The following is a 14,406-nucleotide window of genomic DNA, read 5'->3' as shown; positions in this document are numbered from 1 at the left end:
CACTCTCTACCAATTTGGCGGATCTCTGAAGAAGTAAGCTCCTTTTATTTTGACAAAGTTAAACACAGATTTTTCCCAATACCAAATAGGGATGACAGAGTCACATCCTGTTGTTGTGTATGTTGCAGAAGTCAGAAGTGAGTGTATTATACATTGCATGCGCAGGTTATGAAGTGACGCGTTTCAGTTGTGCTGGTAATGGTGCTTGTCTCAATCCAGGTTGTCAGTATATTCCATTTTTGGAAAGTAGTGAACAGCAAGGATCAAAACATCTGTACCATCTGATCTAATTACTGTAGATTTGATACCAAGAGACCCAAGAGCTATATTGGCATATACAGCATGCAGAAACATCCTTGTGTTCGCTGCTTCTTGAATGCTGTACAAGTCTTGGGCTTCAACACCTCTACTGATGATGGACTTTGCTACTTCACCATTGAAAAAGCCTCCAGCTAGGAGGAATGTTTGTTCTGGGTGTGGTTCTGCACTCTCAGGTGCATTATGAACCATACATTCACAGCGGAATTTTACAAGTGACTGCTTGTTGGGTGCCACATTTAGAAACTTTTCAGCGAAGACATAGGAAATCCACCAATCAGCTGGTATTTCTTCCATCCAACTTTAGATCATGTCTGGTGCTGTCTTTCTGCACTTTTCACAGTTATTGCTGTCATATCAGTCAGACTTCAGTTACAGAATTAGCTTTGTCAAATCCTTTCAGAACCTACATTAAGTACTCAGGAGCCAATTCGTCAAATGTGTGGAATTTGTCTCAGAGCCATCATTTGTATGACAGCCATGGCATCTCTGATATACACTGGTTTCTTTGTTGCGTGCTCTTAGCTCATGGATTCTTTCAGCTTGAAAGCTTCTAGCTGATGCCAAAATTCAGCTCTGTCTATTCTTATCATTGTTCCATCAGCATGGAATCACGGGTCCTATTGGATGACTAAGAACAGTTTCCTTTGAAACATCATCTCTGCATCTTGCTAAAGACAGGGCTCTATGGGAAACAGTTTTTGGATTGATAGCTGCTGTGATTGTCCCCCCCGTTGGACTTAAATTTCGTCGTCTTGACCATGTCAGCAAATCAGCCCTTTAGACCCCAAAGCCATTGAACTTTAAATTTGCCATTTTCTTTTTTCTTGCTTTCCATTGTGATCGGGGTTAGACAACTGGATGGCTATACATTGCCAGCATGGTCAGGGAAGGAGGGGAATCCAAGGCCATTGTAAATAATTTTCGATGTAGAATCCTATAACTTTGATTCAGGTAAATAGTAGGGGCTAAAACACTTTTTTGTAGACTGGATGAGCCATGAAATACCACTTCTCAACAGCATTTCTTTGACTTTCCTTCCTGTCAAAACTTCAGAAGTTCTTATCCTGCTTTCCAGTCAACCATGGAAAATTGCTTTCTTATATATACACCTTTTTCTTTCTATGACTCCTTGTGTTTTCAGGAAGTCCGTGAAGGACTACCACATGCTGGTTCTAATTTGCCCATCTTGACCAAGAAGCCATTTTCCTGAGGCCCCTTCAGATAGATCTCCATCCCACAAGTGAAAATATCACTCTCCTTGGACATGCTTCACTGGGCTTTCTGGTACAAACCTGAAACTGAAAAGGAAGCACTAGGAAGTTGCATTTTTCCTCACCTGCGCAAGAAGTTTAATCTTCTCCAAATATTCTGAAAAACAGTGCTTTACAGCTTAAGGGAAGGGTCTTTAGGTCATTGAAATTAAAGGACAAGTCTTCACTTTGGGATTTGCTGGGAGACAGGGTCCTCTTGTGAGGCACACTCATATTTTCCATTTCTTAAAGACCATTTCTAATCTTAAATCCCATGTCAAGGCTTACCTTCCAACCTGGAATCTCACTTAAGTATAATAGCCTTGACAATCTTTTCCTTATTTTCTGCGGGATGAGTTTCCCTTTTCACTTCAGTGAAGATGTGGTCTTAACATGACTGTGCCTCAGTACAAAAAAGCTCTGTGTTCTTTATTTCACAGACTCTGAGAATTTCCTGTCTAGGAGGGTTCCCTTCCATAAATGCAATAATTTGGATGACCTGCTAGAAGTATAATTTAATATATAAGTAGATCAGAATCAAAGTTCTGCAAACCTGCCGCCTAATCCTCACTATTTCACCTTTGTGAGGGATTGCCATCTAGATGTCCAAGTCTGCAGCCTTGAAACACAAAGGCCTGCAGATGGTACTTCTTTCCTAAGTCATAATTTCTCTCTGTGTGTGTTCGTTTCCTGCCTTCCTTTTGTGTGACACTACTTTGGGCCTGCGTCTCAGTAGTCTTGAATCTGGATTATCAAATGCACTCTGCTGGAGAACGGGACAACATTATTCTACCTGTAATTTGGGTTTCATAGGAGCGTACCTGCTAATCCATCGTTCCCTCTATTTCTGCATCTTAATTCTGTTTCACCATAAAAGGATCCTGAATTAAGCAAATCTTTGGACGTTTCTCCTGAGGTCATGTGCCTTCTCCTGTATTTTTCTGTGTTCTCAGTGCCAGAAGGAAAACTTGCAATAATGAAAACAGAAAAACTCATTAGTAAAGTTCAGATTTTGTCACAGCTATTTTTAGTAAAAATGACAGACAGATCGTGAGCAATAAAAAATTCACGGAAGCCCATGACCTGTCTGTGATTTTTCCTAAAAACATCCATGACAAATGAGGATGGAGGAGGGTCCACTACCCACAGCTCTGGGGTCCCCCTGCTGCCTGGCGGCTAGGAGCTGCTGGGGGCCCGTTGCCAGAAGTGGCTGAGAGCTGTGGGGCTGTTTGCTGACTGTTCCATCCCCAGAGCAGAAAATGTCACTGAAATCTCTGGAAATCATGGACTCGATGACTTCTGCAGCCGCTGGTGTGGCTTCTGGGGCAGTCTCAGGCCACATACACCCCCAGCAGCAGGAGGAGTTTGGGTGGGGCTGGAGGTTGGGGCACGGGAGGGGGTGAGGGCTCTGGGTCGTGCTTACCTTGGGGGGGGGTCTCCCTGGAAGTGGTTCCCAGCCAATGGAAGCTGCGGAGCTGGCAGCTCATAGAGATAGGAGCTTAAGGAGGGACATGTCACTGCTTCTGAATTGAGTCCCCCTGGACTGCCCCTCCCCAGCACCTGCACCCCCCACCCGAAACACTTGCTGCACCCCATATCCCTGCCTCCGAGTACCTGCAGCACCTCCTGGGCCGCTGCCTCCAGCACCCACAGCACTCCCAAGATTTAGTCAGGGATATAGTACAAGTCATGGACAGGTCACAGGCCATGAATTTTTATTTACTGCCAGTGGCCTGTCCATGATTTTACTAAAAATACCTGTGACTAAAAGGTAGCCTTACTCATCAGTGTTTGTTTGAAGGACAGCCCTCCTTCCTAATAGTGCAGAATCCAAATTGGCAGATCTATTTCTCTGAGAAGAATTGTTTACTTCACTTCATTTCTAAAGTAACATTTCTAGGTAATCCCAGTAGGATATCCCTGTACTGCATTGTCACTAACCAGTATAATAAAACAAAACACGCTTAAAAACACAGTCAAGATTTATCATCTCATTTCTCAATTTTTGCTTTCAGGCTGCCAACAAGTGATGGCAGTGCATCAAAAGGAAAACAGCAAACCAGCGAGCCTGTTCATATTTTAAAGAGGTCATTTGCAAGAACTGTCTCAGTGGTGAGTACCAGTTACAGTCTTCATTTTCTATGTATTCATTTCTGATTGCAAAATTTAAAAAATTTCAAGGAAATTTTTTTAATTTTACTGTATTTTCCGCTACAACTTAATAAAAATTCACATACATTGAGAGGAAGCTAGATGTATTCATGTATTAAAGGCAGTTTTTTTCAGTTCTCCGTCAACATTCAAATGCAAACTCATGTCCGAGTAAACTTTGATTATCATTATGGTTGTCCAGAAAATATAACTGCATATTTATTGCAGTATGTTTTTACCTTTTAATGAGTAAGCTAGTTTGGAAAATTGCCTTCACCTTTGATGTGTAAATATTCATATGTATTGATAGTATCACAAATCGTTGTCTTTACCAGCTAATAAGTTGTTAATGATTCCACGCAGTTTTGAGGCACCTAGTACTGTCTATTGCAGGGGTGGCCAATCTGTGGCTGTGGAGCCACATGTGGCTCTTCGGAAGTTAATATGCTGCTCCTTGTATAGGCACCAACTCCAGGGCTGGAGCTACAGGCACCAACTTTCTAATGTGCCAGGCAGTGCTCTCTGCTCAACCCCTGGCTCTGCCACAGGCCCTGCCCCCACTCCACAATGCCGTGCCCTCGATCCTCCTCTCCCCCCCCTCTCTCCCAAGCCTCCTGCACACCACGAAACAGCTGATCGGGAGGTGCGGGGAGAGATGGGAGGAGGAGGCTCTGATTTGCAGGGCTACTGGTGGGTGGGGAAAGCTGGTAGCGGGTGGGGGAAGCTGCTGAGGGGCACACATATCACGTACACATACCCCATACACTGTGCTGACAGCTTGTGCCACATGCTCTCAAAGAAACTGCGGAACCATCTGATCAACATCCTCTACAGCAAACAGGGAGGGATTAAGAATGAGCTCTCAAAACTGGATACTCCCATAAAAAAAACAACCTTCCACATAAACTTCCTCATGGCTGGACTTTACAAAAACTAGACAAGCCATTTACAACACACACTTTGCTTCTCTACAAAAGAAAAAGGACACTAAACTACTACATTCTACAAGAGGCCACAACAGTGGTTCCCTTAACCCACCCAGCAATATTGTTAATCTATCCAACCATACTACTCTTACCCAGCAGAAGAATCTATCCTATCTTGGGGCCTCTCCTTCTGCCCCTCCACCCCCACGAACATGATACAGTTCTGTGGTGACCTAGAATCCTATTTTTGACATCTCCGACTCAAGGAGTATTTCCAACACACCTCTGAACAACATACTAATCCACAGAGACCTTCCTTCCAAGACTACAAAAAGAAGGATTCTGGGTGGACTGCTCCTGAAGGTCGAAACAACAGACTGGACTGCTACATAGAGTGCTTCTGCCGACGTGCACGGGCTGAAATTGTGGAAAAGCAGCATCACTTGCCCCATAACCTCAGCCATGCAGAACACAATGCCATCCACAGCCTCAGAAACAACTCTGACATCATAATCAAAAAGGCTGACAAAGGAGGTGCTGTCGTCATCGTGAATAGGTCGGAATATGAACAAGAGGCTGCTAGGCAGCTCTCCAGCACCACTTTCTACAAGCCATTACCCTCTGATCCCACTGAGGGTTACCAAAAGAAACTACAGCATTTGCTCAAGAAACTCCCTGAAAAAGCACAAGAACAAATCCTCACAGACATACCCCTGGAACCCCGACCTGGGGTATTCTATCTGCTACCCAAGATCCATAAACCTGGAAATCCTGGACGCCCCATCATCGCAGGCATTGGCACCCTGACAGCAGGCTTGTCTGGCTTTGTAGACTCCCTCCTCAGGCTTTATGCTACCAGCACTCCTAGCTATCTTTGGGACACCACTGACTTCCTGAGGAAACTACAATCCATCAGAGATCTTCCTGAAAACACCATCCTGGCCACTATAGATGTAGAAGCCCTCTACACCAACATTCCACACAAAGATGGACTACAAGCCGTCAGGAACACTATCCCCAATAATATCACGGCAACCCTGGTAGCTGAACTTTGTGACTTTGTCCTCACCCATAACTATTTTACATTTGGGGACAATGTATACCTTCAAATCAGCGGCACTGCTATGGGTACCCGCATGGCCCCACAGTATGCCAACATTTTTATGGCTGACTTAGAACAACGCTTCCTCAGCTCTCGTCCCCGAATGCCCCTACTCTACTTGCGCTACACTGATGACATCTTCATCATCTGGACCCATGGAAAAGAAGCCTTTGAGGAATTCCACCATGATTTCAACAATTTCCATCCCACCAACAACCTCAGCCTGGTCCAGTCCACACAAGAGATCCACTCCCTGGACACTACAGTGCTAATAAAAGATGGTCACATAAACACCACCCTATACCGGAAACCTACTGACCGCTATTCCTACCTACATGCCTCCAGCTTTCATCCAGACCACACCACATGATCCATTGTCTACAGCCAAGCTCTACGATACAACCGCATTTGCTCCAACACCTACAAGATCTCTATCAAACATTCTTGCAACTACAATACCCACCTGCGGAAGTGAAGAAACAGATTGACAGAGCCAGAAGAGGACCCAGAAGTCACCTACTACAGGTCAGGCCCAACAAAGAAAATAACAGAACGCCATTAGCCATCACCTTCAGCCCCCAACTAAAACCTCTCCAACTCATCCTCAAGGATCTACAACCTATCCTGAAGGAGGACCCATCATTCACAGATCTTGGGAGACAGGCCAGTCCTTACTTACAGACAGGCCCCCAACCTGAAGCAAATAGCAGCAACCATACAACAGAACCACTAACCCAGGAACCTATCCTTGCAACAAAGCCCATTGCCAACTGTGTCCACATATCTATTCAGGGGACACCATCATAGGGCCTAATCACATCAGCCACACCATTGGAGGCTCGTTCACCTGCACATCTACCAATGTGATATATGCCATCATGTGCCAGCAATGCCTCTCTGCCATGTACATTGGTCAAAGTGGACAGTCTCTACGTAAAAGAATAAATGGACATAAATCAGACGTCAAGAATTATAACATTCAAAAACCAATCGGAGAACACTTCAATCTCTTTGGTCACTCGATTACACACCTAAAAGTGGCAATTCTTCAACAAAAAGACTTCAGAAACAGACTCCCAGGAGAGACTGCTGAATTGGAATTAATTTGCAAACTGGATACAGTTAACTTAGGCTTGAATAAAGACTGGGAGTGGATGTGTCATTACACAAAGTAAAACTTTTTCTCCATGTTTATTTCTCTTCCTCCCCCCCCCGCCCCCCGACGTTCTTGTCAACTGCTGTAAATGGCCCACCTTGATTATCACTACAAAAGGTTTTTTCCCCCAATCTCTTGCTGGTAATAGCTCACCTTAAGTGATCTCACATGTTACAGTGTGTATGGTAAAGCCCATTGTTTCATGTTCTCTATGTATATAAATCTCCCCACTGTATTTTCCACTGAATGCATCCGATGAAGTGAGCTGTAGCTCACTAAAGCTTATGCTCAAATAAATTTGTTAGTCTCTAAGGTGCCACAAGTACTCCTTTTCTTCTTTTGACATATTACTATGGCTGTTCGACAATGTAAATCAGTAAATTCTGGCTCCTTCTCAGGCTCAAGTTGGCCACCCCGATCTATTGTCTTGTGCTCCCTTCAGAATATTACTGATTCCTAAGTAGTTACTGTTGAGATTAGTTTTTCTCCTGAATAAATTAAATTACTTCGCACTTCCAGAGTGCATGCTGTTTGTGGATCTCCAAGCACTTACTTAAGCCTCATTACACTCTGTGAGGTGAGGAATATACATAGGGCACTGAAATGCAGCTAACTCTGGAGTGGAAGACCCCATCTGTTGAACACTGCATATCAGCCCAGCGCTAAGACAGAATAAAGAACTGACATTCTATGGAGACCCTTACATAAACAGATAGTGAGTTGGATCATGGACATCCTTGTCTTACAAAGAGTGCCATGGGATCTTTATTGGTTGTAAATGGTGATTAATTTAGTTTTTAATTTTATCACATGACTTTACGTCTTGTCTTGTACAGCACCAACCATACGGTCAGCACTTGGCAACTAATAATTTTCTGAAGGTTCTGCCTCCAGGAGTATATTTCCACATCTTAATTTTCTTCACTGGTACAGCATGTCTGGCTCCTTTAAGGGGAGATGAGCCCAGCTCCATCTGTGCCATGACCAACTCTCCTCCCTAGATGGGGAGAATGAGGAGGTCAGGTAACCCAGATCAGTCCTGGGGTAGATAAGGAGGGAGCCTAAAGAGAGAAGAGACTGTAGGTTGGTGTTGGAAGATGCCTGCAAACACTGCAGAGAGGAAGAAGGCTCCTGCAGGGCCCTGATTCAGCAGAGGGAAGTCACCAATGGGGAAGAAGGCATTGGAAAAGGCAGAGAAAGCTAATATCCAGGCAAGAAGTACTGGGAGAGCAGTAAGCCAGACCATCAGGAGAAGGGGCTGTGCCCAGGTTGGAACTGGAGCAGAAGAGTGTTTGAATGCTTGAAGGAAGGCGGGCAGACCTCAAGGAGGAGTGGCTGTGCCCAGTGTGAGACTGAGGCTGAAGAGACTTTATTTTGAGTTTATTTTATGCTAATAAACCAGACCTCAAGAAGGGGAATTTTTATTGGGCAGAAGTCTTTATGGAATTATTGAGAAGCCTGAGTGAAGAGGAAAATGAGGCAGGGCACTAGGGAGGCAGCCCACCCTGTTACATTCACCAGCTTTTTTTTAATGTCCTTTTTTATGTGGCCATCTGTGTTTGAAACTCCTTTAATTACCCAGTCTGTTATCTGCTGTCGTCCTTTAAGTTTCTCCTTAAAACTTTCCATGTGGCCAGAAAACCCTTATTGCCTTCTTTTAATAATAGCATTAAAACAAACTAACAATTACTCTCCACCAAACCTATGTTTTGTCATCCCTTCTCATATCATGTCATGTCTTAACCTGAATTGTAAACTATTTGGGATGGGGACATCCTTTCTCTTTTCTGTTTAGGGCACTTAATAAATAACCAACACTTTTTTTCTCCAGAACTCTTAAGTGTTCCTAGGCAGTGTCGCATCCAAGTACTGACATAGTATTAAACCTGGTTAGCTTGTAAGCTCTGACATTGACAGCAGCAGGCATGTAGTTATAGATTCTTTTTCATTAAGGCAAGGATGCACTCAGTTGAAAATAAGTATATTTTGAAAATTGTCCATGGTTCTTATTCAACAACTAAAAACAATTTTTGAAAGCTTATTTTAATTCATTATACATTAATTAGGGCTATCAGCTATGTTGATCACCTGAATATTTTATATATGATAGAGAGGCTTATCTTCAGTTTTCAGTTTCCCCTCACAAGGTATTGTTGTATACAATGCAGGCTGCTGGGGTGTATCTGTGTTATAATAGTGAAGTAGATCCTGCATTTCTTTCTTTTCTCATACTCAAATTAAAAGCACTCTTTAATGTGGTTAGTAAGGTTTTGTGTGTGTGTATTGACGTAAGAGTTTTTTTATATTACAGATGGAGATAGGTGCCATTAGTTTATAATCTTCCTTAGAAATTTGAACTTGACTTTTTTTTTTCCTTTCCTGAAATAGGAATGCTTTGAGTCATTGCTGAGCATTCTTCATTGGAGTTGGACAACCTTAGTGCTAGGAGTTGAGGAGCTTCGGGGATTGAAAGGATTCCAGTATACAGCTACCCTTCTTGATCTAGAGCGGTTGCGTTTTGTGGGCAGTTGTTGTCTTAGGTTGCTGAGGGTCTACACGTGTGAGATATACCCCATGTCAGGTAATATTGTTTGGTCTGATGCATGTGAATCATATTTATCAGCAGACAGGTAACGTACAATATGGAGATAACTTGAGTAATAAACTAAATTTTCAAATAATTGATTTTTAGCAGCTGTAGCACAGTTTGAAATATTTTTATTGGAGCAATTTAAGAGAGTAGGGGTTGATACATTCAGAAATAGGAAACTTTTGCACTATCAATTATGTGCCTAATGGAACATATAACTGCACGTGTTGGATTAACCTCCTAATTATATCGAAATATATTTTCATGCTTAAGTGCATAATTATGTCTTCAGGACTACTCTGTGGTTTGTTAACCAGTTTCTGTGCATAGTATTTGCTTTGCTAGTAAACGTAATCCATTAAAATTTGAAAGCAAATGTGTTTGCTGTTTTCACACTTGCAAGCTAAGTGCATCTTTATTAAAATTCAGTAGCGTCTGTAAAAAAAAAAAAAAAAAAAAAAGGAGTACTTGTGGCACCTTAGAGACTAACAAATTTATTTGAGCTTAAGCTTTCGTGAACTATAACTCACTTCGCTATAGTTCACAAAAGCTTATGCTCAAATAAATTTGTTAGTCTCTAAGGTGCCACAAGTACTCCTTTTCTTTTTGTGGATATAGACTAACACGGCTGCTACTCTGAAAAGTAGCATCTGTATATCTTTGTTTTGTTTCATTAGGATCTAGGACTGAAAAGATTCAAGTTCTTACGTATATTTAACGTTGCTTAATTTTGATTTGTCTTGCTTTGTGTTGGTATATACAATTACAAAACTGCTTTTAAATTTTCTCTTGTTAAAAATGTGTAAGTACTATTTTTAACTTTCTGTGTAACTTTTGTGTATAGCTACTGACTATAATTTACATTTTAATAGACAAGAATATACACTGATATTTTGTTAATTGTAAATTTAATGTACTGCTTCTTGTCACCTTCTAGCTACTGCTAAGGCTGTTGTAGAGGAAACTAGCAAGTTAGCAGACTGCATTGGGAAAACAAGAACCTTGCTAAGAAAAATTCTATCTGAAGGTGTTGATCACTGTATGGTAAAGCTGGACAATGACCCCCAAGGATATCTCAGTCAGCCCCTGAGTCTTCTAGAAGCTGTTCTTCAAGAATGTCATAACACTTTCACAGCCTGCTTTCACTCTTTCTGTCCAACACCAGCTCTACAATGGGCTTGCCTCTGTGACTTGCTGAATTGTTTAGATCAGGTATATGCTAAATAACATCACTGAACAGTAGTTCTTACAATGCTGTGCTGTGCTCTAAAGGGACACAAAAATAAGATTCCTATTCTACTTTTTTTCACTTTTTTTATCTAGATTAATTTTTATCCTGCTTTTACAATTCGAGTTGTGCTATTCACTTCTATAAATATACTATAAATCCTATACCTGCTGTTTTATGATCTAAGGTACAATATTCTGGGGGGTTTATTTTATGAATTGACAATGACATTCTAAGTATAGTCTCAGATAGAAGGTGTAATAGAAAAGGAGGAAGACAAACAAATTCTTAAGGCTTTTATAGATAACCTTTTGGACACGCTATTTTGTAAAATGATGTAGGATGCACTTATTTACTGGATAATTTTTTATTTGGTATTTGTGTTTGTGGGATTTGCCTTTGGATGGAAATATTTAGTTGAAAATGCACAAAACATTTTAATTAAATTAAAATACTTTAAATGTGCTGGATACATAAGAAAAAAATAAGCATCAGCTTTACTTTTAAAACTTTAAGAAACAAAGGAAGTATTAACTGTAGTTAGTGAATTGGCAGATTGTTTCTGGTCACCACAGGCTGGATTTTCAGAGGTATTTAGATTCCTAAAGATGCAGATAGGCACCTAGTGGGATTTTCAGAAGTGTCTATGCAGGTTAGGTGCCTAGCTCCCATTTATTTCAATGGGAGTTCATTAGGTGACTAACTCTCGTTGAAATAAATGGGAGTGTCACAGTCACAATAGGTCCCTATTGAAGCTGTGACCTAATGTGGTGCAACACGTGAATAGCTGTAAATGAAACTGATTCTTTGAAGCCTACTAAGGCCAACTTTTATTGTTAAAATCATTCATATGCTTAAGTTTATTGCTCAGCTGAGGACATAATTTTCAAGTTTAAAAGTTGTAATTTGATAATGTCATAAATTTGGGGAAGTAAAACAACATTTGAGAGAAATAATGTGTTAATAAACTTAAGCTAAAAACCGTTTGAGAGCCAAACAGTGAATGTAAAATATACAAGAGAATTGACATTTTTATGCTTTGCTACTTACAGCAAACATTTTAAAAACAGCTTTAATAACTAAAGTGCCACTGGAAAAAGCCTTTCACTGTGATGTAGAAGCTTCTTGCACAAAAATTATTAGTTTTAGTGGCACAGTAACCTGAATGTTACTAGGAGAGAGGAAACTACTGTGAGAATAGAAGAATGGTCCCTTGTTTAAAGAACTAGACTATAATTCAAGAGGTCTGGGTTCAGTTCTGCCTGAAATATAGCCTGTGTGACCTTGGGCAAGTTACTTAGGAACCAAGGAGCAGAGAGACTATCTGTAAAATGGGGTTAATAGTACTTCCCTACTTCACAGAGACATTGTGAGGTTCTCAGGTACTATGGTGATGGAGGCCATTTAGGTATGTAAGGTGGAATGTGCACAAAATAGTAGTATGAATTTGAAAACCTATAATTCACTTACTGTTTGATATTTTCTTTCTTTTTTTTTTTTTGTAAAGGACATCCAGGAAGCAAATTTCAAAACATCAAGTAGCCGGCTTCTTGCAGCTGTAATGTCAGCCCTGTGTCACACTTCTGTAAAGCTGACCTCTATCTTTCCTATTACTTATGATGGAGAGGTGTTGCTGCGATCCATGGTCAAACAAGTCAGCACCGAGAATGACTCTGCACTGGCCCACCGTTTCCCTCTCTTGGTAGCCCATATGGAAAAACTTAGTCAGGTTAGGAAATTTTCTGAAATCTATCTATTTATTTAATTTTTTTGTGACAGCAAACCATTAGAATGGAAAGGTAATTTGAGTCCGGTTTATAAGATTGTAGCTGAGGTTGCCTACATGTTTCCATTCTAAGTGGCCTATTTCAGATGCTTACAACTTTGTCAAAGATTCATCTTTTAGGCTGAAACTTCCCATATTTGTTCTCAACTAGAGAGAAAATTAATTTTTGGAAAGTTTAATCAAAAGTAGCTTAGTCATTTGAGTACATTTTGGGAAAATACCCTTTTGTTACTGTTAGTTTTATTACATATTTTTCATTAATAATCTGTTTTTTATTGACTTAGCACATGTGACCACATAAGCTGAGTAAGGCTTTTTTTAATGTGTGTCCATGATCAGTGAGACTGATGGGCTTTAATGAATGATCTCATACTACTTTTGGATCATAAATAAGGCAGGAGTAAGCAGTGATTGAGGCTGGTCCTGGGAGATCCCAGCTTCATTCAGAGATGGGAAGGTCTGCAGTGAATGAGTCAGGAGACCACACATGAGCAAGGATTTAAAAAAAAACAAAACCCACAAGCCACACAGCCTCCACATTGAATGAAGCAGGGTCCTGCAGCAATAATAGTATATGTTCAAAACCAGTACTGTACTTTAATGAATCAACATGACAGATGCTAGATGTTTTGAAGGATTGTTCATGAAGACATGGACTTGGCCCGGGCCCAGAATCTTGTATAAGAAGCTTTTCTTATGGGTGATAGGATTAAGAGAGCTGTTGTCTCAGCTCTTAGTTGGAAGCCTGAAGATCTGCTTCGCTGCGGTAGTCTGGGTTCCACCAAAAGTTCAAGAAGAAACCTGAAGAACTTCCCTGCTCTGGGGAGAACTGCTTTGGGGAACAGCAGAAATCTCTCCACTAAAGGCAGAGTAGATGTTTACTTGAGTGGGGCCTGGCTGTATTTCACTTTCCTCACCACTATTTGTGGTGGTGATTATGTGTTTTTCTACATTAATGATTGGCTTTCAAGGTGTCCAGTACGTCCCTACACAGACAAATCAGCTCACTAGCAGCAGAAATGAAAGGATTCTAGGCCCCCTGTCCACAAGCACCTAAGAAGGGTTTTTGAAGGGTTCCAGAACATCTAGACCAGAGGTGGGAAAACTATGGCCCACGGGACCATCCTACCTGGCCCTTGAGCTCCTGGCTAGGGACGCTAGCCACTGGCCCCTCCCCTGCTGTTCCCCCTCCCCTGGAATGATGACGCCGTGTGGGCAGCGAGTCTGTCTCCATCCAGGCAGTGGGGCTGCGAGCTCCTGCTGCTCTGAGCGGCATGGTAAGGGGTGGCAGCAAAGGGCATTGGGTAGGGGATCCTGGGGGGCAGTCGGGGAGAGGGAGCAGGGGGTTTGGATAGGGGATGGGGTCTTGGGGGGCGTGTCAGGGGGTGGGGGTGTGGATAGGGGTCAGGGCAGTCAGGGAGCGGGGGTGGGAGGTTCTGAGGGGGCACTCAGGGTGGGAAGTGTGGGGGGGGTGGCTAGGGGGTGGGGACCAGGCTGTTTGCGGGGCACAGCCTTCCCTACCCGGCCCTCCATACAGTTTCGCATCCCGATGTGGCTCTTGGGCCAAAAAGTTTGCCTACCCTTAATCTAGACAGTCAGCTACTTGCTGTAGCTTGCCAAACCACCTTACTGGGGGGAGTTTGGGGCCTTTTACCATGCCGGTTAGTGGTCCTTAGCTACCTAGAACACATGGATCTTGAATATTATGGTTTATCTGCAAGATGAAATTTTTTAAAAAGCCCAACCTCTGTAGATTGCCCCTGGCCTCTAGGTACACTCTTGGGTATGGCCTTATCAAGAAGGGACACAGTAGGAAGTAAATTCCTTCTGGCAAAGAGAGCCATTTATTCCATTTTCTTCCTGATTATCGAAGGCACGCAGACTCCAGCCCATTCT

At 42.1% G+C, this 14,406-nt stretch overlaps 1 protein-coding gene across 14 annotated transcripts in view; it reads left to right on the top strand.

Moving 5' to 3' along the window:
• Positions 1 to 14,406, top strand: part of MYCBP2 (MYC binding protein 2) — a 414,953-nt gene that overhangs the window by 185,606 nt on the left and 214,941 nt on the right. For all 14 annotated transcript variants that reach the window (XM_073347199.1, XM_073347148.1, XM_073347171.1 and 11 more), the window contains 4 exons: positions 3,587 to 3,683; positions 9,295 to 9,487; positions 10,434 to 10,708; positions 12,232 to 12,453. In XM_073347199.1, the coding sequence (XP_073203300.1) occupies positions 3,587 to 3,683; positions 9,295 to 9,487; positions 10,434 to 10,708; positions 12,232 to 12,453 (787 nt within the window). The remainder of the gene's footprint in view (positions 1 to 3,586; positions 3,684 to 9,294; positions 9,488 to 10,433; positions 10,709 to 12,231; positions 12,454 to 14,406) is intronic.

Source organism: Lepidochelys kempii, chromosome 1 (genome assembly GCF_965140265.1).
Source record: "Lepidochelys kempii isolate rLepKem1 chromosome 1, rLepKem1.hap2, whole genome shotgun sequence".
Classification (NCBI taxonomy): domain Eukaryota; kingdom Metazoa; phylum Chordata; order Testudines; family Cheloniidae; genus Lepidochelys; species Lepidochelys kempii.
Note: the sequence above shows the minus strand (reverse complement) of the source record. Positions and strands in the feature narration are given on the sequence as shown.